The 23,858-nt window shown below is 55.3% G+C and overlaps 3 protein-coding genes across 31 annotated transcripts in view; 1 reads left to right on the plus strand and 2 right to left on the minus strand.

The window, feature by feature from the left end:
- The window catches only part of MEGF6 (multiple EGF like domains 6), a 35,331-nt gene extending 26,706 nt beyond the window's left edge, over positions 1-8,625 (plus strand). For 7 of the 11 annotated variants that reach the window (XM_048967881.1, XM_048967890.1, XM_048967887.1 and 4 more), the window contains 20 exons: positions 893-1,018; positions 1,579-1,710; positions 1,990-2,118; positions 2,225-2,356; positions 2,630-2,758; positions 2,874-3,002; positions 3,836-3,964; positions 4,752-4,880; positions 4,988-5,110; positions 5,769-5,897; positions 5,973-6,101; positions 6,243-6,374; positions 6,454-6,582; positions 6,904-7,032; positions 7,154-7,282; positions 7,360-7,488; positions 7,614-7,742; positions 7,822-7,950; positions 8,171-8,299; positions 8,379-8,625. In XM_048967881.1, the coding sequence (XP_048823838.1) occupies positions 893-1,018; positions 1,579-1,710; positions 1,990-2,118; positions 2,225-2,356; positions 2,630-2,758; positions 2,874-3,002; positions 3,836-3,964; positions 4,752-4,880; positions 4,988-5,110; positions 5,769-5,897; positions 5,973-6,101; positions 6,243-6,374; positions 6,454-6,582; positions 6,904-7,032; positions 7,154-7,282; positions 7,360-7,488; positions 7,614-7,742; positions 7,822-7,950; positions 8,171-8,299; positions 8,379-8,509 (2,582 nt within the window). In that variant the 3' untranslated portion in view covers positions 8,510-8,625. Of the gene's footprint in view, positions 1-892; positions 1,019-1,578; positions 1,711-1,989; positions 2,119-2,224; positions 2,357-2,629; positions 2,759-2,873; positions 3,003-3,835; positions 3,965-4,751; positions 4,881-4,987; positions 5,111-5,768; positions 5,898-5,972; positions 6,102-6,242; positions 6,375-6,453; positions 6,583-6,703; positions 7,033-7,153; positions 7,283-7,359; positions 7,489-7,613; positions 7,743-7,821; positions 7,951-8,170; positions 8,300-8,378 lie in introns of those variants that run through there. The other 4 variants (XM_048967888.1, XM_048967889.1, XM_048967885.1 and 1 more) reach the window with 4 other exon arrangements.
- Positions 8,626-10,006: 1,381 nt separating this feature from the next.
- On the minus strand, positions 10,007-17,334 carry ARHGEF16 (Rho guanine nucleotide exchange factor 16). Of its 5 annotated transcripts, none has more exons than XM_048967909.1 (15): positions 17,311-17,334; positions 15,618-16,154; positions 15,051-15,102; positions 14,594-14,763; positions 14,132-14,188; positions 13,720-13,880; positions 12,541-12,693; positions 12,133-12,262; positions 11,882-11,956; positions 11,395-11,607; positions 11,098-11,252; positions 10,711-10,890; positions 10,536-10,609; positions 10,343-10,444; positions 10,007-10,153 (listed from the first exon to the last, which is right to left on the minus strand). In XM_048967909.1, exons 2-15 carry the CDS (start codon positions 16,128-16,130, stop codon positions 10,014-10,016), a joined length of 2,175 nt encoding a protein of 724 aa, XP_048823866.1. In that variant the 5' UTR covers positions 16,131-16,154; positions 17,311-17,334; the 3' UTR covers positions 10,007-10,013. The 5 variants fall into 5 exon arrangements, with proteins under 5 accessions (XP_048823866.1, XP_048823865.1, XP_048823868.1 ...); XM_048967908.1 differs by lacking the exon at positions 17,311-17,334 and adding an exon at positions 17,210-17,246; XM_048967911.1 differs by lacking the exon at positions 17,311-17,334 and adding an exon at positions 16,934-17,203.
- A 2,930-nt stretch (positions 17,335-20,264) lies between these two features.
- PRDM16 (PR/SET domain 16) overlaps positions 20,265-23,858 on the minus strand; it is a 212,125-nt gene continuing 208,531 nt past the window's right edge. For 14 of the 15 annotated variants that reach the window (XM_048967893.1, XM_048967892.1, XM_048967894.1 and 11 more), the window contains one exon: positions 20,265-22,486. In XM_048967893.1, the coding sequence (XP_048823850.1) occupies positions 22,352-22,486 (135 nt within the window). In that variant the 3' untranslated portion in view covers positions 20,265-22,351. The remainder of the gene's footprint in view (positions 22,487-23,858) is intronic. The other variant, XM_048967895.1, reaches the window with a different exon arrangement.

A 23,858-nucleotide genomic window follows, 5' to 3' on the forward strand; every position in this document is an offset into this window, starting at 1 on the left:
GGATCTCGTAGAGCTGGGAGCTTAGAGAGGGAGGCAGGATTCTTGTGCATAGAGATCCTTATTCAGAAAAGGAAGACAAGCTCTCTCTGCCTCCTGCCCCGTGGGCATCCCTGCTGTTGTAGATGAAGGTGACAGATACCGATCTGTCTGTTTTCCTCCCTTTGATATCCTTTTACTTCCAGACCATCAGTCCCCAGAAGAATGGCATTGTGTTTCCCCTTCTGTTCTTTTTCCTCTGCTGAAGTTCTGTTTGATCTGCACGTGGCAGATTCTGTACTTCGTGCACATTAGGGCTTAAACTTCTGCCTCTGTATGAAATTCCCAGAGCAGTTCCTCTCTCTTTGCTCCATGCTCACCCTCCCTGTTTTCCTCCTGCTGCAGCTTAACTTCTGCTGTAAGAACCCCAAGGCTGTGAGTGGAAGCGCAGTAGGTTCTTGCATCCCATATTGCATCCATTCATTCCAAAGGGCTGCAGCAGCACTGCAGCTCCCGGTGCTCAGCTGAGGATAGTTAATAAAAGGAATAAGAAAAGAGCTCAAGCCTGCAGGGGGGGAGTCACAGGAAATAACACAAATATTTGTACAGAAATAGGAGGCTTTTGGCTGTTGTTGGGACCTGGAAATGATTAAAGGGTGAAGACAAACATCTGCCATCAATTAGCACAGAGCAGGAATAACAAAAACTCCACTGTGTCACTCGAAATTTACGAGCTAGGGTGCCTTTTCCTGCGCTAATTGTGAGTGCTGGTGCACGTGTGTCTTGTAGGAACACACAAAAAAAGACCACGAGCGTGGTGTGTGTCTGGGGACTCAGAGAGGTCTGTAGGAGCTCAGTGGCTCTTGGCCTGTGTGCAGCTCTGTCACCTGCAGCTCTCACTGCTGTTTGCTTGCAGAGTGCCCTGCAGGGCGGTTCGGGGCCGGCTGCCTGCTGCTCTGCTCCTGCGGCGGGGCTCCCTGCGATGCGGTCAGCGGGCGGTGTGTGTGCGCAGCGGGACGGACAGGGCACGACTGCGCCCAAGGTGAGTGCATCTGGTGCTGCGTGACAGCAGCTGGAAGCCACTGATGGAGTGTGGATGTCCTGTTCCTAACAGTTCCAAATACAGTGAGCTGGCCCTGTCCCCAACCCTGCAGCATCTCAGCTGCCCTGCTCAGCCATCAGCAGTCTGCGTCCCTCGTGCAGCTCCTGCAGGGTGACAGTGGCTGCCAGGTTAGCATGCTTTGCCAGGAGCTCTGCTCCTCAGCAGCAGATGTGAATCTCAAGTTGACACGAGGGCCCTGGCAGGCTCGCACTTAGTGAGGGATGTTTATAAAACAAACACTGAGATGTTGTCTTCACTGCTGGCTGTTTATTCCCAAACAAAGGCATACAAACTAGACAGGAGATCCACTAACAAGAAATTAGGCTTCCCACCTTGCCCTTTTGGTTGCCAGCTCTCTGCATGGGGGTCATGCAGCCCCTTGTCCCTGTCCAAGAGCAATGAGGAACCAGCCCATCTCCAGTCCCAAGCTGAGCCATCACCCTGCTCTGTGCCACTTACCAGAGGCATTGGGCCGCCCTTGTTCTCTCTGATTGCTGCAGCCTGCCCAGAGGGTCGCTGGGGCCTCGGCTGCCAAGAACTGTGTCCTGAGTGTGCCAACAATGGTAGCTGTGACCCTGCCACGGGAGCATGCGTGTGCCCACCGGGCTTCACTGGCAGCCGCTGCCAGGATGGTGAGCATTGGGTCATGGTGGATTCTGGGTCCGTGAGTGTGGGGTCGTGATAAGTGTTGGGTCTATGATGGTGAGTGCTGGGTCCGTGATGGTGAGCATTGGGTTGTGGTGAATGCTGGGTTCGTGACGGTGAACCTTGAGTCATGGTGAGTGTCAGGATTAAGGAGAGTTGGGGTCATGGTGAATGTTGGGTCCACGATGGTGAGCGCTGTGCTTGTGGCTGTGAGTGCTGTGCCCTGGGCTCGCTGTGGAGTTGCAGCTCGTGTCCCTGCCTTGCAGTGTGCCCACCCGGCTGGTTTGGCCAGGACTGCCAGCAGATCTGCAGCTGTGGGAATGAGGGACATTGCCATCCCGTGACGGGGACGTGCAGCTGCGCACCCGGCTGGACGGGCCACGACTGCCGGAGAGGTACAGCGCCTGCATCATCATGCATCGTTCATAGGAGACTCTGAGCTGTGCAGTGCTAGGCTGGGGCTGGCTTCTTTACCATCCCTGTGCTGTGCCTGTGTTGCAGGCTGTGCCGCGGGGCGCTGGGGCCCAGGCTGTGCCAATGTCTGCGAGTGCAGCAGCAGCACCGGGAGCTGTGATGCGGTGACGGGGCAGTGCGCCTGCGATCCCGGCCACACGGGCAGCCACTGCGAGGAGCGTGAGTGTGTGCTGCAATGAGTTTGGGCTCAGGTTTGTTTCCCAGAGCCCTGTGGGAAGGGTCGGTGCTGTGGCAGTGGTAATTCTGTCCTTGTGATGCCGTCCTGGTGGGTGTGTGGGTGCGTCTGTGAGCAGCGGACTCTCGTTTTAAACACGAGGCGGCCATATCCTTCCAGATCCCTTTTGTCCTAACCTGTGCTCCCACTGCAGCACAATCCCAAGGATGGTTCTTCCCAAGGCACAATCCCAAGGATGCTCTTTGCTCTCTCCCCAGGGTGCCCAGCAGGATGGTTTGGGTTGGGCTGCCGGCACCGCTGTCAGTGTGAGCATGAGGCCATTTGTGACCACATCAGCGGGGCGTGCACGTGTGCTGCGGGCTGGCGGGGGACCTTCTGTGAGCATTGTGCGTAGCCCAGGGCATGGAGTGATCCTTGGGTGTCTGCTCACCCATTGTGCACCCCTAAGAGCCATCCATTCTTCTTACAGACCCTCTGGGCTGTTTGCTTTGTTCCCTACAGCTTGCCCGGATGGATTTTATGGCATTGAGTGTCGGCACGCCTGCAACTGCCAGAATGGAGCCCGCTGTGACCACATCACTGGGCAGTGCCACTGCCAGCCGGGCTGGACCGGGCCCCGCTGTGCCCGTGGTGAGTGTCCCCAGGGCTGGATCTGACCCCATGCAGCACACACAGCTTTGCTCTTGCTCCAACACTGGGTGTGCAGAGCAATTCCCTTAGGGATTTGTCTGATGTGCTGGGATCCCTCTGGCATGATTCAGTTCGTGCCTTTTTTTGTTTGTTTCTTTTGCTGCTGAGAACAGCAGAGCCTCCAGCCCACATCTCACAGCGCTGAAGCACTGATGGAGCTGTTGTCATCCCAACATCTGTTTCCATGCACCACGCAGTGCCAGGTTTTGGCCAGGCTCTGTGTTCTTCATGCCAAGAGGGGGCAGCGTTGTGTGCTGCGTCTATTGAGGTGCCAAGGAGGAAATACCAAATCTCTCCAGAGGGGCTCTATTCTTACACGGCTCTTAGCCAAGCTTTGCAGACTGGAATGGTTCAAAGGTGCTTCAAACCTGGACTGCCCAGCAGCGATCTGGAGCAGACGCAGCCTCACGGAACCCTCTTGGCAAAGGTCCCCTGTTCAGGGGCTGCTCCTGAAGGCTGTGCATGTTGCTGCTGGATCTGACAAGGGCTGGGGATCCTGGCAGAACAGCTCCCTCACAGATAACGTGATGTCACGCTAAGGATAACAGTGCCCATGTGTTGGAGCAGCAGCCACACGTAGCGTGCTGCTGTGGGTTCTACATGTAGCACCATAAAACCAATGCATGCATGGCCCAAAGAGTAACAACCCATGGGGTCAGGATGGTTGTTATGGTCTGGCTGCTTGCTGGTCTCTCCTGCAGACAGGAGGCACTGCTGGTGGGACTGGGTGATGCCACACGTGCCTGTTGCTAACAGCTGTGTCTCTCCTGCAGCGTGCCCACAAGGCAGGTTTGGTGAGGGCTGCAGCCAGGTGTGCAGCTGCTCCAACAACGCCGCGTGTGACCACATCACCGGCCACTGTCTGTGTGCTGCAGGCTGGATGGGACCCACGTGCCACCAAGGTAATGTGCCCTGTGGTTGCCCAACCTAGCTGTGGGTGCTAGAAATGCCATTGCTTGGGCTGGGCTGCGCTTTTCAATGGCGGTAGTAGATCCAAAAACCTGAGGCAGACGATAGCAAGGCAAGATTGCAAGAGACTATCAGCACTTCCCATTCATTCCCACAGACAGGTGCCAAGAGATTGCCCTCTCCTAGTGCAGCACAAGTTGCCCTGGCTCACGGTTCTGTAGCAGCATAGGGTGAGGGCTTGGCTGCTTGCTGCAGTGCCTTCGGGCACAGCTCAGTGCAATTGAGCACGAGAGCATTATTCATGTGCTTAAATGGCTTTTTGTGCTGATGCTCACCATGGCTGCTGCCTTCACCCAGCGTTTTTTGGGCTATGTGCCACCACAGGGCTGAGACATTTCTGAGAGATCAGGCAGCCCAGTGGGGCGTATAAATTCAGTCCCCCTCTTAGCAGTGGTGGGACGGTGGAGGCTCAGAAGGTACCACATGTTTTTCCATTCCTCTCATGGTTGTCCTATGTGTGGCCATTTGTTCCAGCAGCATCCAATCTGCTTTAATTACAGCCATCACCTCCAGCCGCAGGCTTCTTCCTGCACTCCGTTACTCAGCTTGGCACAGGGTTGGGGGAAAAAGGGTGCTTTAGGGTTTGGTTTCAGGTTTAGAGAATTTAGGATCCTCATTCCATGCCCTCCTGTCTTTGGGCACGTCGCTGGAGGCTCAGCTTTGCCTTTGGCACACACCTGGGATGGATTTCTGATTGATTGCCTTTTGGTTTCCCCCCAGCATGCCCAGAGGGTTTCTATGGGATGGGCTGCTACCAACGCTGCCTGTGCCAGAATGGGGGGACGTGTGACCCTGCCACAGGGCACTGCACCTGCCCAATGGGATGGACCGGGTTGGCCTGCGAGTTGGGTAAGGACAGTGCCAACAGCATCAGGACATGGGCTCTGCCACCAGCCGGTCCCATTTTGGGGTGGTTTGCCTTTGGGGTGACAGCTCTGCCCTTTGCTCTCTCCTAGCGTGCGCTGACGGGCACGGGGAGGGCTGTGGGCAGCGCTGTGCCTGCCTGAACGGGGGGGTCTGTGACCTGCAGGGACAGTGCCAGTGCCCACCTGGGTGGAGTGGGAGCATCTGTGAGAGCCGTGAGTAGGGGAGGGGGGATGTGGGGGTGCGGGAGTGGGGCCTGCTCAGTGCAGAGCTGAACGGCTGGATTGCAGCAGCTGGGAGGCTCAGGGGTGCCATGGTCAGGGGGGGTAGCGTGGCTTTGTGGTAAGTGCCGTGGCTTTGGGGTGGGTGCTGTGGTTTTAAGGTAAAGATACAATTTCACAAGGGCTGAAAAGAGTTTGGGTTTGAGCTCCTGCTCTTACCCAGAGCTTTTCCCCATCCCCACACATCCTCACCGCTTTGCATAGACCAGCTTTGAGAGTTGCTCTGGTGGTGCATTCATTCCTGGAGCAGACATGAGAGCTGAACTCCCAGATTTTTGCAGCTGTAGTGCTGACTTCTGGCTCATGTTGGTACTGCAGATACTTGGTTTGCAGCTGCTTTAGGTGCTTCTGCGACAACAGCAGTGAAGAAATTGGAGCCATGTGTTCTGCCAGCACCCAGCTCTTCTTAAAACAGTCCTTAACCCAAAAGCCTTTCCAAAAACCTTTGGTGCAGTTAAGATGACTCTTGCACACCAACTTGTGCGCGAGTCTGTTTGCAGAAGGGCTTAGTCATTCAGCTATCACACATGCAGTGAAAGGAGCCCCTTTTTTATTCCCTAACTTGTCATTTCTCCCCTGCTTGCACCCCAAGCCTGTCCGGAGGGGTACTTTGGTGCAGGCTGCCAGGAGCGCTGTGACTGCAGGGACAAAGGGCTGTGCCACCCCATCACCGGTGCCTGCCACTGCTCCCCCGGATGGAGGGGCCAGCGCTGTGACAAAGGTGAGACTGCACTGGGTTGGGGTTTTGGCTGCTGCAGGTTGGGGAGAGCCTGCCATGTCTCTCCTGTCCCCACAGCCTGCCTGCCAGGAGTGTTTGGGAAGAGCTGTGCTGAACGCTGTGCCTGCCCCCCTGGAGCACCCTGTGACCACATCACCGGGCAGTGCAGCTGCCCACCAGGCTTCACCGGAGCTGCATGCGAGACACGTGGGTACCCACAGCATCAGGGATCATTCCATGGGCACTGGAATGGGCAGAGGGGTGTGAGCACGTTGCTGAGCCAGGGGACGGGGGTGGGTTTGCAGTGTCAGGGAGTTCTGCAGAAACACAGTGCCCTTTTCCATGCAGCCTGCCCGCCCGGCACTTTTGGGGAGCGCTGCGCCCAACGCTGCCGTTGTGCAGGACCCAACCAGGACTGCCACCCCATCACCGGTGCCTGCATCTGTGCACCAGGCCACCACGGGCCTGACTGCGAGCTGGGTGAGCCCATAGCTCCATGTTGGTGGATGCCTTGCTCTCACCTCGCTGGGCACCATGCAATCATTGCTTTGCTGTGCAGAGTGCCCTATGGGCTGGTACGGCCCTGGCTGTGAGCAGCCATGTGAGTGCAAGAATGGGGCCTGGTGTGAGCGCACCACGGGGACGTGCCACTGCCCAGCAGGATACATTGGTGCTGACTGCAGCGTTGGTGAGTGTATGGGAATGGGACTGGGGGGGGGGGAATGGCAGCATGGTGATGGCTCCTGGTCTCCCTGCTTCGGTATATGCTGTGGGAGGGCAGCTGCAGCTGATCTCATTTGCTGTCTTAGCACTGGAAACACCGTCTTGCACCATTTGTTGAGTGCCAAAATGATGTCCCCATGACACATCATCAGCTTTTGCGTCGTGCCATCTGGGTATGGCTGCCTCTCTGCTTCTCTGGCAGAGGGAAGTGCAAAAGCTCTGCCCTGCAAGCACAGCCTGCAGGCACTGCAGTGATGAAGGCAGCTGAAGGTGTCCCTCCCACCAGTGTGTCCCAGCGGCCGCTATGGTGCGGACTGTGCACAGCTGTGTGCCTGCGGGGAGGGGGCCACGTGCCACCACGTCACCGGGGACTGCCTGTGCCCACCGGGAAGAGTTGGTCCCACTTGTGAGCAAGGTAACTGCGAGCTGCAGGGCAGCTGCACCCTGCAGGACACCTGCAGGGCACCCTGGCACCCTCCTGTCCCAGGAGGGCACCTGTTTCCTGCTGTACCCAGCACTGTGCCCTTGTCCTGCAGGCTGCCAACCGCAGCAGTACGGGCTGGGCTGCCAGCAGACTTGCTCCTGCCAGAATGGAGGGCTGTGCAATGCCACCGATGGGTCCTGCACCTGCGGGCTGGGATGGACTGGGAAATCCTGCGAGTTAGGTAAAGCTGCTCCATGCACACAGCCCAGCCTGCTTGGTGGCTCGCTGCCCGCTGAGCTGCCCTGCTGTGCCCCACAGAGTGCCCACCTGGGAGCTTTGGTGCTGACTGCCAGCTGCGCTGTGCCTGCAGGCACAATGCCACCTGCGACCGCATCACTGGCGCCTGCCGCTGCCCCCTGGGACGTTATGGGGCCCTGTGTGAGCACGGTGAGCTGAGGGGGTGGGCAGGAGCAGGGGGCCCGTGTGTGCTGCTCCCTGTAACTGAGCAGATGCCACATGGGCATGTTTCAGAGAGGACAGCTCTGTGCTTCTCTCTGGATGCTCCTTTCCAGGTTGTCCCCCTGGTTTCCATGGGACCGACTGCCAGCAGCACTGTGACTGTGCCCATGGAGCTGCCTGTGACCCAGCCACCGGCCGCTGCCACTGCCCTGTGGGGCTGCGGGGTCCCCGCTGCCAGGAAGGTACTGTGCCCCCAGCCCCTCTGTTGTGGTGCCTCAGAGCCATTTGGCACAGCTGTGCCCCTCTCCTGTCCCAAACCAGGCTGTGAGGAGGGGATGTATGGTGAGGGATGCCAGCAGCGCTGTGACTGCGTGGGGAATGCGCCCTGTGACCCCATCACGGGGCTCTGCCTCTGTCCTCCGGGAACAACCGGCCCCAGGTGTGACTCAGGTGAGGATGGGCAATGAGGTGAGCAGGGAAATGAAAGGAACGTGGGGGGGTGGATCAAAATACAGCCCTCAGATGGGTGCAAACATGCCTTGTTGGAGCTGATGTCTCATGGAAGAGCACTGTTCTGTGTGCGTCCCATTGGAGAGAAGATCTTACCCAGACCAGAGCCTGCCCTGCCATGTTGGGGTAGCGCAGCCATCTGATCCCCTCTGCCCCACAGAGTGTCCTGTGAGCCGCTATGGCCCCGACTGTGCCCTCACCTGCACCTGTGCCAGCAGCTCCCAGTGCAGTGCCAGGACTGGCCGCTGTCGCTGCCACCGCGGCTCCATGGGCTCCTCGTGCCAGGAAGGTGAGCCCAGCCCTGTGCTGCGCCGGCCCTGGGTGCTGCCTGCAGCATAAGGGCTGAGTGCTGTCCCCTTCTGCTCCAGCTGTGCCCGCCCAGATGCCCACCAGGTCCCCAGAGCTGCAGGGGATGGAGCACTACGTCCTGCCTCAGCCACAGGGCCCTGCAGAAGCACACGACCCAGCTGGAGGACTTGTTCCCAAGGCACTCGAGTGACAACCAACTCATGGCAGATGGGAGCTGGCTGCTGCCTGGCCTGGATACGGGCTGTAGGACTGCTCTGCAGCTGCTGGCCCTCACTTCTGGCTGTTGGCTGCTGGGGTTGGAGGGGAAGGGTTGATATGATGCTTGAAAATAGGTATTTATTCAAAAATATTTATGGCAAGCTCTACCACAGCAGTACAGGAGCTCTGCAGAGCTGCCACCTGGAGGGGGAAGAGCTGATCAAGAACCTGCAGCACCCAATCCAGACATGGACATGTTGGCACAAAGCTGTGGGTGCCTGCAGCCCTGCAGTGGTGGTGGTGCAGCACCTGGTCCTGAGTGCACAGGGATGGCCCCATCCCTCAGGGCCCAAAGAACTGCTTCCTGTCCAGATGGACTTTCTTTTAATCTGTAAATAACTTGTACTTTTTTTTACTAATTAATTTTTTCTTACTTCTTCCTTTTTTTTCCATTAGATGTGAAGAAATAATGTTAAAATAAGCATGTAGTGAAGGACCAAAATGGTATAACTGAGGTTGGGTATGAGCAGGAAGCAGGGAGGAGGGAGAGGTGGTGATGTGCCAAACACCCATGGGCTCCTGCTGTTCTTGGTGCCTATTCTCCACCCACTCAGGGCTGTGTGCTGTTGGCATGCACCTGAGCTTTCTATTTATTTCCTTGGTGGGCTGGAAAGCCTCTGAGCACAGTGCCTTTCTGAGCAGGGAATGCAGAAACTCCATTGTTCAGATCATGGTTGTTTTTTACTGGTTTTGTCTCTTAATACACCTTGCTGCTTGTTTTCATGTAGCATTTGTCTCTTAGCCTCTTGTCTCCTTTAAGTTAGCACCCATTTAGCACAGTTCTCATTCTTCCACAGTTGACAGAAATAAACAGCTTCACTGAACTTCTTTTTACCTTGTCTCTTCAGTTAGTTACCTGTGAATGTCACTGCAGCTCTTCTGAAGGATGGCTCCTGAGCCACATCCATCACAACCCAGCAGCAAAGACAGCTGTCAGATGGAGCTTCCTGCTGACTGTTAGCAGTGGGAACACCTGGCTCCTTGGTGGGGGTCCCACTGCTGCACTTTGGGCAAGGAGGACGTTTGTCTCATTAAGATCCAAGAATTTATTGTTGGTCTCCTTCGTCCTTTGGCAGTTTGATGCAAACAGAGACATCAGAGCAATGCTGCCCTGAGCATTCCCATTGCCTCCAGCACTCCTTCCATTCCAAACAGACCTGAGCTGCTCAGCGGTCACAGCCCCACTCCCTGCCCTGACCCTCAACCACTCCTTGGTGCTGAGTTGTAGAGGAAAGCCAGCTCTGCACTGAGCAAGGACGCCCTAACACTTGGCCAAAGGCACCTGGATGCCAGGTCCCATGTCAATTAACGGCCATCAACACTGCTACCACAACCAGTCCCTGCCCAACAAACCCAGAAAGAATGGCTCTCCTGCTGCCTCCTGGCAGGGCTCAGTCTCCAGAGCTCTGGAGCTCCCATGGGGTCAGGCCTGGCTGTTACACATCCGTCTCGATCCGCAGCCGCTCCATCCGCCGCACGTTGCACTCCACGGCCACACGGCTGGTGATGGGTCGAGCACAGTCCTGGGGGAACCAGCCCCGCTCGCCGTCCCGCAGCCGCTCACCCCAGCACCAGCCTGGGAGGAGAATGGGATGTGAGCACACCTGGGAAACACTCACAGCAAGAGGCCTCGGGGCTGCTGGAGCTCTGTCAGCCTTCCAGGCCCGGTATCCTGGGCACAGAGCTCACTCACTGTAGTGCTGTGGAAGATCCACCGAGGCCGTGCCCCACCACAGCCGTGCCCTGAGCCACAGACCCCACTCACCATCCTCCTCGCCCAGCAGCAGCACCACATCAGCCTGCTGCAGGGAAATCTCATCTGCCTGCTTGGCCATGTAGGCACGGGTTATCTCCACTTGACTCAGGTCTGCAGGGCAGGACAGAACCAGTTAAGAACATGGGATCGGTGCATCCCAGGCTGAGTGGGAGCCCATGCACGTGGCCACGCTGGCCCCTACCTCCACGGGGAGTGCTGTCAGGCTGCTCTCGCTCCCGGTGCATCAGCGCAGTGACCCAGCGCGCCCGGTCACTCCTGGCAAAGGATAAACCAACATGAGTAGGAAAGGCCACGGAGAGCATCCTGCTGCTGGCAGGAGAGACCTCCCCCCAGGGATGGAGGCTTTCAGGACTCACAGTGTCTCTGCTGACAGCAGCACCTCCTCCCGCCGGCCCTCGCTGTCCCTCTCCATGGCCACACGCAGCAGGTGCCCGCCTGGCCGGCCAGGAGGAGGGGATGGAGGCTCTGTGGTCTCCACCTTCTCCACTGAGATTTGGTCCAGCATGGCGTAGTTCATGACGGTGTAGCTCTCCTCACTGCAGCAGGGACAGAAGGGGCTTCTCAGTGCTTCCTCCCCGCATGGCATCACCCCCAGGTGGGCTCTACCCGATGGCTTTGAGCCGTTCACAAGAAATGCCTCCCTCGGAGCCACAACACGGCAGCCTCGAGGTTTCCTAATGCTGCCTGGGGGAGCAAGACATGAACCCACCAGTCCTGTGCCAAGGGAAGGCCCTGAGCTGTACCTTTTCTTCTTGGTGATGATCAGGACATCATTGAAGAGGAAGAGGTGGCAGACCCTGCCAGAGCCCTTACGGAAGATTCCTCCTTCCTCAGAGGAGAGCAGGTAGAGCTCACCCCGTTTCAGCAGCCAGCGGGAGGCAGAGATCAGGGGAAAAGGCTGCAATGGAGAAAACCTGAAGGAGCATTTGTCTCACACATGGCAGGTAAAGACAACTCAGATTAGGTGGATGAAAACACCACAGCAATAGGCAGCTATTCCAGCCCACAGCCTGCTCAGCCCCACCGCCTCGCACCCTCACCTTCTTCTTCCCAAACTCCAGCTGCTTCTGCAGAGTGTACAGCTGCTCTGTCCTCTCCATTGCACGAGCTCCTTCGTTGCAGTTCTTAACCAGCTGGAAAAACACAAGGGAGAATGGGTAGATGAAAGGAAGGATGGCACAAGTGTTGCTGGTGAGGGCCCCAATAAGACAAGTAAGAATTGTAGTGCACTCACCTCCATGGCAGTTCTGAGGCTGGGAAAGCACCAGTGGGAGATACAGTGGAGAGAAGGACAAAGGATGGGCCAAGGAAGAATGAAGAAAAGAGGACAAGGAGAAGGAAAAAACACCATCAAGTGAAAAAAATGGGCAAGTGAAAAGATGTGTACCATCCCACAGCTATTTGCAGTGAGAATGTCAAGTGAACTGATGTAAGAAGGAAAAATAAGAGGGCAGAAGGGCAGGCTTGGGACCAGGGTGGAGAAACAAAGTGCTGGGAGAGAGATGGGGAGCAGGCAGCCCTCCTCACCTTGCTGATGGCTTTCAGAGCTCTGGTGGCAGCTCCATACGCTGCAGTGCATGCTTGTGTTTTTTGACAGACTGTCTAGAATGTCAAGACAAGAGGCTTTAGTGATATTGCAAGACAGAGCGATGGCGGAGCAACTGCTGAGCTGGGATCTGTGGTCAGAGCAGAAGGCTCTGGTGGCTCAGCAAACCAACACCTGGAAGCAGTTCCCCTCTCCAGAGGTGCCAAGCAATGCTGCTGTGCGACTTACTTACATCTAACAGCAGAGGAAGCCGCGTTACTCTCTGCATAGGGAGAATGAGAAATGATATCAGTGGCAGCCCTCCACATTCTGGTTTCCTTTCAATTTGTTTCAAGGCCTCTTTAAATAAGGGGTTTGTCTTTCTGGAACGGGACAAGAAATCTTCATTAACGCTGTTTTTCAGGTATCAAGGTTTTCCAGGGGATTCCCATGCATGAGTAGCACAGTGCAGTGCTGCCTCTGGTGCTCAGCAACAGCGAGCACAGCTGGAGCAGCAGGCAATGGAAAAACAACTGGAAACATTGAGTCTACCCAAGGCTGGGGCACACTTGCACCGCCAGCACACTCTGGGATGAGCGGCTTCTGCATGCACCCCTCATACACCCCACCTGCAGGAGCTCCCTGTAAGAGCCATACTCACAGCAGCCTCTGCAGTGTCCTCTGCTGGTAGACTTCGTTGGAGCAGTAACTGATGTAGGGGTTGAAGTGCTTGGAGGCGTGCTCCTCCACAATGTCACTGATGTCGGGGATGAGGACGTTCTCCTGGTGTCGCTTCTCTAGGGCTTGGAAGAAGCTGAGGAGAGGAAGTCAGACAGTCTCACTGCATGACTCACCAGGGCAGGACAGAGAAGATCTGCAGTTTATTGCAGCCCATCCTTCCCCCACATGCCTTGCTCTGTTCCACGAGCTCATGTCCTTCCTCCTCCCTCACACATTTACCCTCAGGGATCCCGCCCCAGCTCTGGCCTTTGCTTCATCCCCAGCCTTGCCCACATCCCAGCACTGCAGGCAGGTGGTGCCTCTGCAGAAACACAGATTGGGTCTGAGGCAGCAAAAGCCTTCTGGTTTAGGAATTAAAGAAATCAACTGTCCAGAGCAATGCACAAGCTGCACAGCTCGGGAGGTTGCCTAAAGAGAGAAACAAACTGCAACGCACTTGGCCATGAACAGGCTCTGCTCAGACCATCCCAAGACACCACATGCTCCCCTGAGCAGAACCCCTTGAACTCTTTGCTCTGAAATGACATTTCCACACTGTGTGTGCTTCCCACGCCACCACAGCCAGTAGGCACAGCTGCTCCACACACACAGAGCCATGCCCAGGTTGGTGGCAGGGACACACCACGTGCTCAGGGCGCACCTTGTCCCCTGCAGGGCCACCTGCATCGCCAGGGCAGCTCACAGCCCCTGCATCAAGCTCCCCTTGCCCAGTGAGCTCCATCCCTGCTGCAGGAAGAGCAAGGCCCTGCCACCCCCGCGTTGGTTCTCACACAGCTGCAGTCCCTGCATCCCATCTGGGAATTCCCAGCTGGGAGCTTCCAGGAAACAGGAAAGCTCTCAGCACAGTGATGGGGAGCTCTGCAGCAGGCATGTGACCGGGCACTGCTATTCAAAATATTATGTGCTGCTCCTGCTGACAAATCCCTCAAGCCAAAACTGACCCAGCATCGTGACTGTGCAACAACAAGGTGATGCTGCAGCACTATAGGAACGTGTGCTGGGTGAAATACAATCAGGGGATGGATGTCTCAGCACTTCCAGGGATGCTGCCCCTCCATCAGAGAGCTGCAGAGGTCTACCGTCACAATGCTTCACTCACTTGGTGCTGACAGCCAGGATGTCGCTGATGTTGGAGAAGAGGTGGTGGTGCTCCGTCTGGGTCATGGTCTCCTTCAGCTCCTCTGACTTCTTGAAGCAGCCCACCAGCACACTCAGGCTGTGCATGTAGGAGAACTCTGATGTGATGATCTCAAACATCGCCTGAAAGCAGAGAGGCAGGGAGACGCAGCACAGGAAACTGCATTATTACTGGCATAGCAAGGGCGTGAATTAAAAGCCAACTGCATCTCATTCACACCAATGATGCCCATCTGTTATTTAATAACAACTGTATGTTATTTACATTCATAATGACTGGAAAAGGCATATTCAGCATCCCCCATCCCACGCACTGCCTGGCATCAAGGACTTCTGCAGGACGTGCCCTCAGCCCTGGCACACCGTGTGCTCACCTCCTGCCTCTTGCGCTCCTCAGGCTTTATGTTCTTCAGCAAGTCTGCCTCCAGCACCTGTGGGTGAAACTCAGTGCAGAAAATGGCTCTGCTGGGCCTGCACAAGAACCGTGTGGTTCTGCAGGTAGCAGAGCTGCTTCACAGGCAGGGATCACTCCGCATTAAACAGGAGACACATCCCACAAGACCAGACCTGCTGGGAGCCCAGCGTGTCCCAGCTGGCCCCAAAGCATCCCACAGCACAGTGCTGCAGGATGAGCTGCTCCCTACTGGGTGGCAGCTCTGACCTTAAAACACACGCTGCCCTGCTGCCTTTCAATGAGCGAGGCACCTGCTTGTGCCGTAAGGGCCTACTTGCAAGGATGGATGAGCAAAGGAATAATCATTAACAACAGCGAGGTACAGCCTGGCCCTCTCAGACCAAGCAAAAGACATAGGAAAGCAGGAGGTTGGCACGTGTACCTCTGGGAGCTGGCTCCAGGTGACCTGTGCAGGCCGATAGCTCCGCACCACGATGGCAGCACCAGGCAGGGATGGCTCCTCAGGGTTGGGCTCCTCCAGCAAATCCTCGTCCGACTCATGGCTGACTGAGTTCAGCCCTCTCTCACGGATTTCCTGGTACAGCCGTGGCTCTGCGTGGGGAGAGGTGCAGAGTGAGCACAGCCTCCTGCAGCCCGCCTCGCCCTGCTGGGACGGACTTTGCACAGCGCTGGTCAAGCAGCAGCTTGCACGTCCCCAGCAGTGTTTGCTCTGAGCAAACAGAGCCAGGAGTGTTCCAGCTGCAAGTGCGGCTGCGTCCTCCCCAGCAAGCAGGAATGCAGTGGCACACGGCACACGTGCAGCAAAGGGACTGGAAAAGGGGGAATTCACAATGACAGCACAGAGAAAAGGCCATGGGATGAGGGCAAGCGGCACTCACGGTCCTTGAATGAGCCGCCGTGCTTCTGCACCCGCTTCCGCCCGAGGTTTTTCTGCAGGAGGAAGAAGAGGAGCTGCCGCCATGTTGCCCTGATGGCTGCAGAGCTCACACCTTGTGTCCCAGTGCCACCAGCTGCGTTCAGTGCCCTCGAGAAGGGGAGCAGCCCGCACACACCGCCCTGCTCCCCCAGCCTGACTCTGAGCAGTTGCTTGCAGTGACTCAGCTCCAGCCCCATGTTATCGGGGTGACCATCTCAGCAAGCTTGCCGCTGCTCGCTGCCATTCCTGTCTGTCTGCCCCACACCTGGACTTTGCCTGCCCGGCACCTGGGTGCTGGCAGTGCTGCTTCACCCACGCCCATGCAGTGCCCACAGGAGCCAGCCCTGCTTCTTGCAGAAGCAGATTCCAGGCCCTCTGTGAACCTAAGCAGCTGCTGATGCCAGGCAGACTCCCAGGCTCAGCCAGCCCCACCAGCTCCATGCCAGCCATACAGCAACAGATGCAGGCACACAGCTCAGCCCACCCCTGTCCCCATCACCACCAGGCTCCATCCCTGCACCAAACCCACCTTGCTTCTGCCAGGGCTGCGGGCAGGCGGAGCGCTTCCCTCCTCCAGCAGTGGTTTCAGAGTAGGCACGGTGCTCACAGGCTCCATCTCCGTGCCCGTGCCCTTCATGGCTGCACGGTACGACATGCTCCTCAGGTTGCGTTTGAGCATCCCTCCTCCATCCTCCTCCGTGTCCTCCTGCAGTGTGACGCTGGGGACAGATGTTCGCTTCTGCCCCAAGCACGCAGCATCAGGGACGGATCCAGTGCTGGGGTTCCGCGTGGGGTTCTTGGTCTTGGTGGAGACCGCCAGGCTCCGGGGGATCAGCTGCTGCGTGCCCACCTTCAGCGCAGCTGGGCTGTCGGTGCTCAGCACGATGCGGCGCGGCTCAGCCATGGGGAAGCAGCTCATGGTGGAGTCAGGACTGCGCCTGCCTGGAGGGGAGGTTGGTGCAGGGGGCCCGGATCTCAGTGGGTGGCAGCGGTACTCCAGGAGGAAGGTCTGGTCCTCGGCTGCTGGTGGGCTGCGGGACATGGCAGCGGCACAGGGAGTGGAGAGCTGTGCAAGAGACAGAGAGTCAGATGGACAGACAGGGAAGGAACGCTTTCCTCTGCTAAGGTATCCTCATACAGGCATGTCATAGCTCACTGTGCTGCACGGGGAGCCTGGCACAGCCCGCACTGCTGTCCCTGTGGTGCTCACTCTGACCATCACAGCACCGCTGGGGACCCCACACTGCACTCCTTGGGCATCAATCCTGATGGACCCACAGCCCAGGGGCAAAGCGGGCTGATGGATGCTCAGCCTCAGCTCCCACGGAGTTGACGGGGGCTCTCGGTGTCCCCACAGCCCCTCCAGCACTCAGCTCCATCTCTCACTAGGAGCTAAGCTTGCCCACCTCCTGCTGAGCCACACAGCTGAGCCCCGCAGATACAGCACATACAGCATTCTACTGCTCCATTGCATAACTCGAGTTAAAACTCGGGTTTAATTTCTCCAAACTGAGATCCCATTGTCCACCACGCCTGAGCTACTCCCTTCCAAAGGCCACGCAGCAGAGAACAGCCCGGACCAGGACACATCTCCTGGCAGAGGGACAAAGCACCGCACCAACAAAACCCCTCTGATCCGACGCTTCTATTTCCCTGCGTTGGGTGGGGGACGGACGCTGGGGGCCGCCAGGAAACCCGCGGACGGGAGAAGCGCCACGTTCCGCCTTTCCCCCTCCCCGGCTGCACGCACAGCCCCGTCCCCGCAAAGGACCCGGAAGGATTTGCAACCAGCAGCGCCACCGCAGCCCCCCAGATGCATCCTCGGATCCCCTCCCCGCCCCATACCTCGGCCGTTTGGCAGCTGCAGGCGGTGCCGAGAACCCCCGAGGCGTCCACCCCCACGAGTGGGGCGGGCGGAGCTGCGGCACGGGAGGGAAATTCCTCCGGGTGGGGGAGCGGGGGCAGCGGGGCCGCAAGGCTGGGGCTGGAGGGAACCGCTCCGCCCCGAGAGCAGCGCGGCAGCACCCCGGGGTTACGCTCGGTCCCGGTTCTGAGCCCAACTCCGGTCCCGTTTTCCCCCGGGGGTCCCCGTGCCCCCCCCGGCCACAACCCCGCACCTACCGGCGGCCCCAAAGAGAGCGCGGAGAGGGGCGGGGCCAACGGGGGGCGGGGCCACGTAGGGGCGGGGCCGAGAAGGGGGCGGGGCCAAGAGCTCAGCTCACCTGCTGCTGCTGCTGCTGCCATCCTCATGTCCGCCCCTGCCGGGTGGGGGTGATGATGGACGATGGACAAAATGAGATGCAAATCAGATTTAAAAAGGAAAGAAAGAAAAAAAAAAGAGATGTTTGCTGCTTTGCGACGATTCAACAAGAATCCCATCCGCCTCACGCATCTCTCCCAGCCCCAGACAGGTGCTGTGGGTACCAAACTCCTGCAAGGCACTTCACCAGCAGGCAGCATCACGGTCAGCTACTCCCCCATTGCTTCTAAAGGCAGCTGACCAGTCCCGGGGGTGCAGCCGGCCCAGGCTGTGGGGATGGGAGCTGCTCAGTGCCCCCCTGGGGCTGGGGGTGTCCCCTAGTGTCCCTTCTGTCCTGGGAACCACCTTTCCCTTGACCTCCCCCTTTTTGCCCCCGCTCTGATTTTGTTCCCCATAAAAAGGGACCCTTTTTCTCCCTGCTTTACAGCGAATCTCAAATGCTCCTTAGATGACAAAGTCCCACTTGTCAGCAGTGCCCTTCTAACAGTTCCGTTCCCCTCCCCAAGCCCTGCCTGACAATCACCCCATTCTCAGCACTCCCTTACCCGATGGATGCTCTCCTTCCCTGCCAGTTCCAGGAGGCTGCTGCACTGCACAGAGCTCAGCTGAGCCCCAAACCATCCCACAAAGCACCGATGCACAGAACAAGGATCCATCCTCCGGGCAGCACGCCGACTTCCTGAAGCAGAGAGCATTAATCAGCATTGCAGCTCACACCATTGGCCCCAGTCCCCCTCCAGCCCCATCCTTTCTTACCTTGCAGCAAAGCATCCACCGACCCCACGCCGATGCGTCGGGCGACAAACAAAGCTCACGGGACCATGGCTTATAAAAGCACACAGGTTTATTGCATATCAATCTCATGTATAAATTCATTGTAGCATTGGAAAGATTACATTTGGTATACATTCCTATTCTACAGCATTAACCTCAAAATCAGCTTTTCCTAGTCATTGTTTTAAAGGAATTTCTCTACACAAGTACATTTGTCTTTTATCACAAGCATCAAAAGGAAAATTTGCAAAAAATCGCTTCTTCAAATTATTTTCTACACTTCATCTCTCTTATTTCATTATGCTCCCAACAAAGCGATTCCATATTAATTAATAACTGCCAACACTTCTTTTTTTTTTCTTTTTTTTTCTTTTTTTCCTTCTTCCTGGGCAGTTGGAGGCTTCTAGCCTCAGACCAACCATCTAATCACATTTACAATAAGTGCATCTACGGGATTTGTTTCTTTTTAATAAAAATCTCACAAACAGACACCATAATGACCGCTAAACACAAGTCATGCACAGTTTACTTATAAACATAACAGAAGCAATATACAATCAAGAATGATATGGAACAAGCACCATCCTCTTTCTCAATGTTTTTTAAACATTATGTGAAAACCAGACATTTACAATTGATTTTTTTTTAAAAAAAACAACACTATACAGCCCTAAAGGAAAAAAAACCCAAACAACTAAATTATATCTGTATTGTAACAATGGGAAAAGGAATGACATCGGATGCACAGATTCATGATTCTCGCAAGCACAATATATATGTTTTAAATTACATCTTCTGCAGGCTGGAAATGACATCAGGGCAAACACCTCTGGCTTTGAAGAGAGCAACGAGAACGTAAAATACATTGAGAATTACTGTCAGAATTACTTTGTTCACGTCTGAATTGCACATTTGGAAAAATCAAAGCTGCCTTTTTTTTTTTTTTCTTTTTTTTTTTAAGCTTTTTCATTCTTTTTTTTTTTTTTTCTCTTCCCCTTCCCTCCCCCCCCTCCCAAAAAAAAAAAAAACAAAAAAAAAAAGTGGTAATAAGAATAAGAAGAAAGAGACCGAAAATAAAAATAAAATAATAATTAAAAAAAAAACAAAACAAAAACCAAACGAAACAACAACAACCTCGGAATCATTTAATCACAGTATCACTCAACACGACAGGAAAGGTTCATGGCTTTGTGACCAGCGCCGGCAGCCGGCGCACAGTACAGCACAAACGGAACCAAGTCAGTAGGTCGGGGCCGGCCGGGGGCTCACCAACATCCAGTGCTTTGATGCTCAGAGTCCAAACAGGTTCACCTCGTTGTGCAAGTGCTTTTCCAAACGCTTTTTGTGGGAAGGGAACAAGGAGCCGTTTTGCCAGAGCGTCTGCTGAGAGTCTTAAGTGCTGAGCGGGGAGAAAGGGAAAAGCTTCCACCACGGGTCCTTGCAGCAAGATGGGAAGCCAGCTGTGCCCCCGGGGAGCAGCCCTGGCACCAGGGACTGCTTTTGGCCAAAGCCACGACAAAGCCTACGGGTTGGCTACGCGTCCCGAGTGCAACGAATGAGCGCTATGAGATCAACGGCAATTCAGCGAGGCTTTCTCTTTATTTAACTGGGGGAACATGAAAACTCGCCATCAGTGCTAACTTGGGGGGAGTCGGGAGGTCCTGAACACAAAAAGAGGCACTGGCTCGAGAAAACGGGAGGAGGACTGGATCAGGAAATACAAACAACGAAAGGAAAGGAGAAATCATTTCATGATTCCCCAACCTTCTGCTCCTCACGCCCTGCGCACGGCCGGGAGCCCCGAACCCCACAGCGCAGCGCCGCCCACCCGGCCCCTGCTGAGACCCCCGATGGGCAGCGCTGCCTCTGCAGGGCTGCGTGCTCCCCTGCCTGCTCCTGCTTTCCAACCCACCAAGGAAATAAATAGAAAGCTCAGGCAAACGCTACCGGCTCGCCAATGGAACACAACCAATGATTGTCTGGAGAACGGGCAGCAAGAACAGCAGGAGCCCGCGGGCGCTTGGCACATCACCACCTCTCCATCCTCCCTCATACAACACACAACCTCAGTTACACCATTTTGGTCCTTCACTACGTGCTTATATTAACATTATTTCTTCACAATAATGATATATCTAATGCAAAAAAAAAAAAAAAAAATACTGTTAAGGAAGAAATAAAATAAGAAAAGAATTAGCAAAAAATTACAAGTTATTTACAGATTAAAAGAAATTCCAACCGGAGAGGAAACAGTTCTTTATTATTTCTGTTGCCCCGGTGGGAATGGTGCCCAGGGTGGGACGGGGCCAGCTCTGTGCTCTCAGGACTGGGTGCTGCACCACCACCAGCACAGCCTCGTGCCAACACAGGGAGCAGCTCGGCCGGGCTCAGGGCCTTGGGCACTTTCACAGAGGGATGTGGAAAACCAAACAGGGAGGGCAAATTTTCTCAGAAAATACGCCGGTGCTGCTCATTTACCTTCTGCTCCTTCTATACTAAGGATATCCTGCATGCTTTCCTCCGCGAGCCATCTAAAAACAGCCTGCTCTTGGTGCTGACAGCACGCTATGAAGGGTTCCTAGCATAACCCCCACTTTGTGGGTAGTTGTTTCCTTGGCTTCAGTGTGCCAGGATGAGGCTCCCGTGTTGTGTTCCTTCACCCTGCACTGAGCACACCACCCATCCACAGGCAGACAAACCACACGCTGCCCCTCTGACAGCAGCCACGAGCCCAGTTCTGCAGTTCCTAACCAGACCCAATGGGGAAACTGATGGGAAAACCAATGGGAAATGTTCTTCCCAAGCTGGCTGGCTCTGAGCACGGTGCCACGGCACCAACTCTTGCCCAATCCTTGGAACTTTTCAACTGACGACGCTGCAATTAGCAAATTCTCAGGACACACACCCTTAACGTTACCCAGACAGCCAGTGCTGCTCTTTGCACCAGGTCTGTTTGCTTCCCAGGCTGTGCTCCAATTCAGCAATTCGCACTGCAGAGCAGCACAAGCAACGGTACTTCTGGAAGTTGTTTTGGGCCACTGAACAACAGGAGACTTGGAAGAGATTTGAAATCACTCATAACATACCTGCAAGCAATTCTAGAGTCAGACAGATGATTCTATTCTTGGCTGTGTGCTTGAATAGGGGGCACAAAGCCCTGATGCTGCTGAAGCTAGGACATCTTCCTATGAAAACCAATGGCCGCAGCCATGCACAGCCAACCAACCACCACAACAGCATGAGCAGGATGTTTCTTCTACAATTCCCAACCACCACCAACACTGAGAAGATATCACTGCAGGAAACAACACAGTGACTGCAACCATCCTGACCACCCCGGCCACCTTCCCCACCCCTGATGGCTCTTCACCCTCCCCATGAGACCCAACAGCTCCAGCACAAGACCCCGGGGCAGTGCAGACCAAGAGCCATTTCTCACTCCAGAGGCTCCAGGTCCAAGCAGAGCTCCGTCTTGAGGCACCACAGAGATGGAGAGTGCTCTCCACACAGCACTGCAGGCATGGACATCCAGCTGAGGACCACCAACCACACGTTTCTGTGACCCAACAACAGCCCGACCCCAGCACTGCTGCAGGCTGAGGAGCTCTCAGCTGGGACACTGCGACTCACGTTCAGGAGCTTTGCACAGAAAAGGTGTTTGGCCAGGAACTGAGCACGGGACAGCATTTCAGTGGGAGTACACAACTTCAGGTTCTGTTATAGGTCAGCAAAATGGGCTGGATTACCCTTCCCTGGTGCAACTCCAGCAGCTCTGCCAGAATTGCACCAGGGACGGGGTCTCACTGGGCTCCGTTTCCTTGTTGCCTCCTTATTCGACTGAGCTGAAGGGATGAAGCTGCCCAATGGTGTCAGGCTTCCATCTCCACGAGGGCTTTGCTGGCTCAGTGATCCCATCTTGTAATGTCAGGGACTGATATCGGATCACGCCGTAGCGATTCGTGTCTTGCTTACGCTGTTCCTATTTTGGTGAAATCCTGGGGGCTGCGTCAGGGTCATCCAGTTGCGGAGAGGTTCATTGCCATAAATTACAAATCAAAACTGTGGTAAAAACGCAGGTCTGGTAGGTCAGATGCGACAGGTTCCTTTCTCAGCCCAAAGTCCAGGCGCTCCCTGAGGCCCTTGCACCCATCTTCTGCTTGCTGGGGTTTGGGGTAAGCGCAGCACCGCCGCCTCCTCGCTGCGACTGCAGACAGAGCCCTGCGGACCTCTCAGAGGTGGTTGATGGGGTTAAAGGTCCCCGACTCTGAAGCTGCTCCTGCCATGTCCAACCAAGCACCCAGGGAGTTCTGGGAGGACGTGTGGAGGGGAGCGTTCTCAGATAGGGACAGCATCATTGCATAAGCCTGCGGGAGGAGAGAGCAACGCAGGGGACGTGTGAATTCGCACGTGGGATGTGCTGCAATAACCAGCTCACAGCACCAGCTCACAAAACGTTAAGTGGCATTGTCCCTGCCAGCAGGTCGAGCTTTGCATCCACATGCAGGGATGGCACCCGCCGCTCCACCTACTGGAACGTGGCAGCCTGGGCTGATGCAGATAACGCCAGCACTCCCCACGGTTGCACAGAACCGAAGGCTCCGTGCCAGGCTGGGCACATGGCACACACCTCACACCTGCCTCTATTCCTCTGCAGGGCAGCAAAAATCGTGCATTTCTGGCACATGGGTACAATGCTCAGTACAGCTGGACCTGCAGCAGTGCAGCTGCACTGATGACAATACCAAGTTCAGCCCCTTGAAGGCCGAGAATCAGAGCTACTTGTCATGTCAGCATGCTCATCTACCTACTGTAGGTATGTGCTGAAAGAGCCTGGAAGTGTTAAGCTTCTAAAAAAGAACAACAGCCCCAGAGGACAACTCTCTGCCAAGCATTGGATAGAGCTAACAGAGTAGGTCAAATGTTAAAGGAGCAAGCTTTCCTACATGGTTAGTGCCTTTGCCATATTAGTAATGGGACACACAGAGGACTCAGGCAAGCAGCTTGTGCTGGGTGGTAATTTGGAGCACCTTTCTTAGAGGCTTAATGTGAGAGGCACTGAGTATGCCCACAACAGTGATCTACCTTCACTCTCACAGTCTTTTGTGTGAGTCCTTCCACGCGGATCAAGATAGGAACTTCATGAAACCAGGCAACGTTTTGGTGCAATGAAAAAGTGGGAAGCACAAATGGATGTGCCCCATACCTCCAGATTTTCCTCTAAACTACAGCAGGGGCTGAGGTGTCACTTTGAGGCTTCCAGGTGGGTCTGAGCTGACAGAGCAAATGCTCCTTCTGTGTTTTGTTTTTAGAAATCAGGGAGATAAGTGAGGAAGTTCTTGATGCCTGAAGGACTGCAAGTCAAGGCAATACTACTGTCTATTATGCTCTCTGTAATCAAATACAGTGACATTTTATTATAGTTTCCGTGGACTAAGCTTGAGTTTCTTACTGTGAACCAACTGAAGAGCTATCTCAAAGTAGAAGTAAATAACAGTTGGGAAAAAACATTTATACAGACAGATAAAAACAGACAGATGCCACTACTGTCCTACATAAGCATGTTCTCACAACACAGGGTTAATGATAAATTGATTGGGTGACCTAAAACTGATGCCCACTCCATTTCTTCTCCATTTTTCTGTACAGCTGCGACAAGACAGTTCCCACACGATTCCCTCATTACCATCAGTACTCCTGCTCAGTGGGAAGGGAAAATAAACCTCAGCTGAAGGAGGC

This window comes from Lagopus muta, chromosome 21 (assembly GCF_023343835.1).
Source record: "Lagopus muta isolate bLagMut1 chromosome 21, bLagMut1 primary, whole genome shotgun sequence".
NCBI lineage: Eukaryota > Metazoa > Chordata > Aves > Galliformes > Phasianidae > Lagopus > Lagopus muta.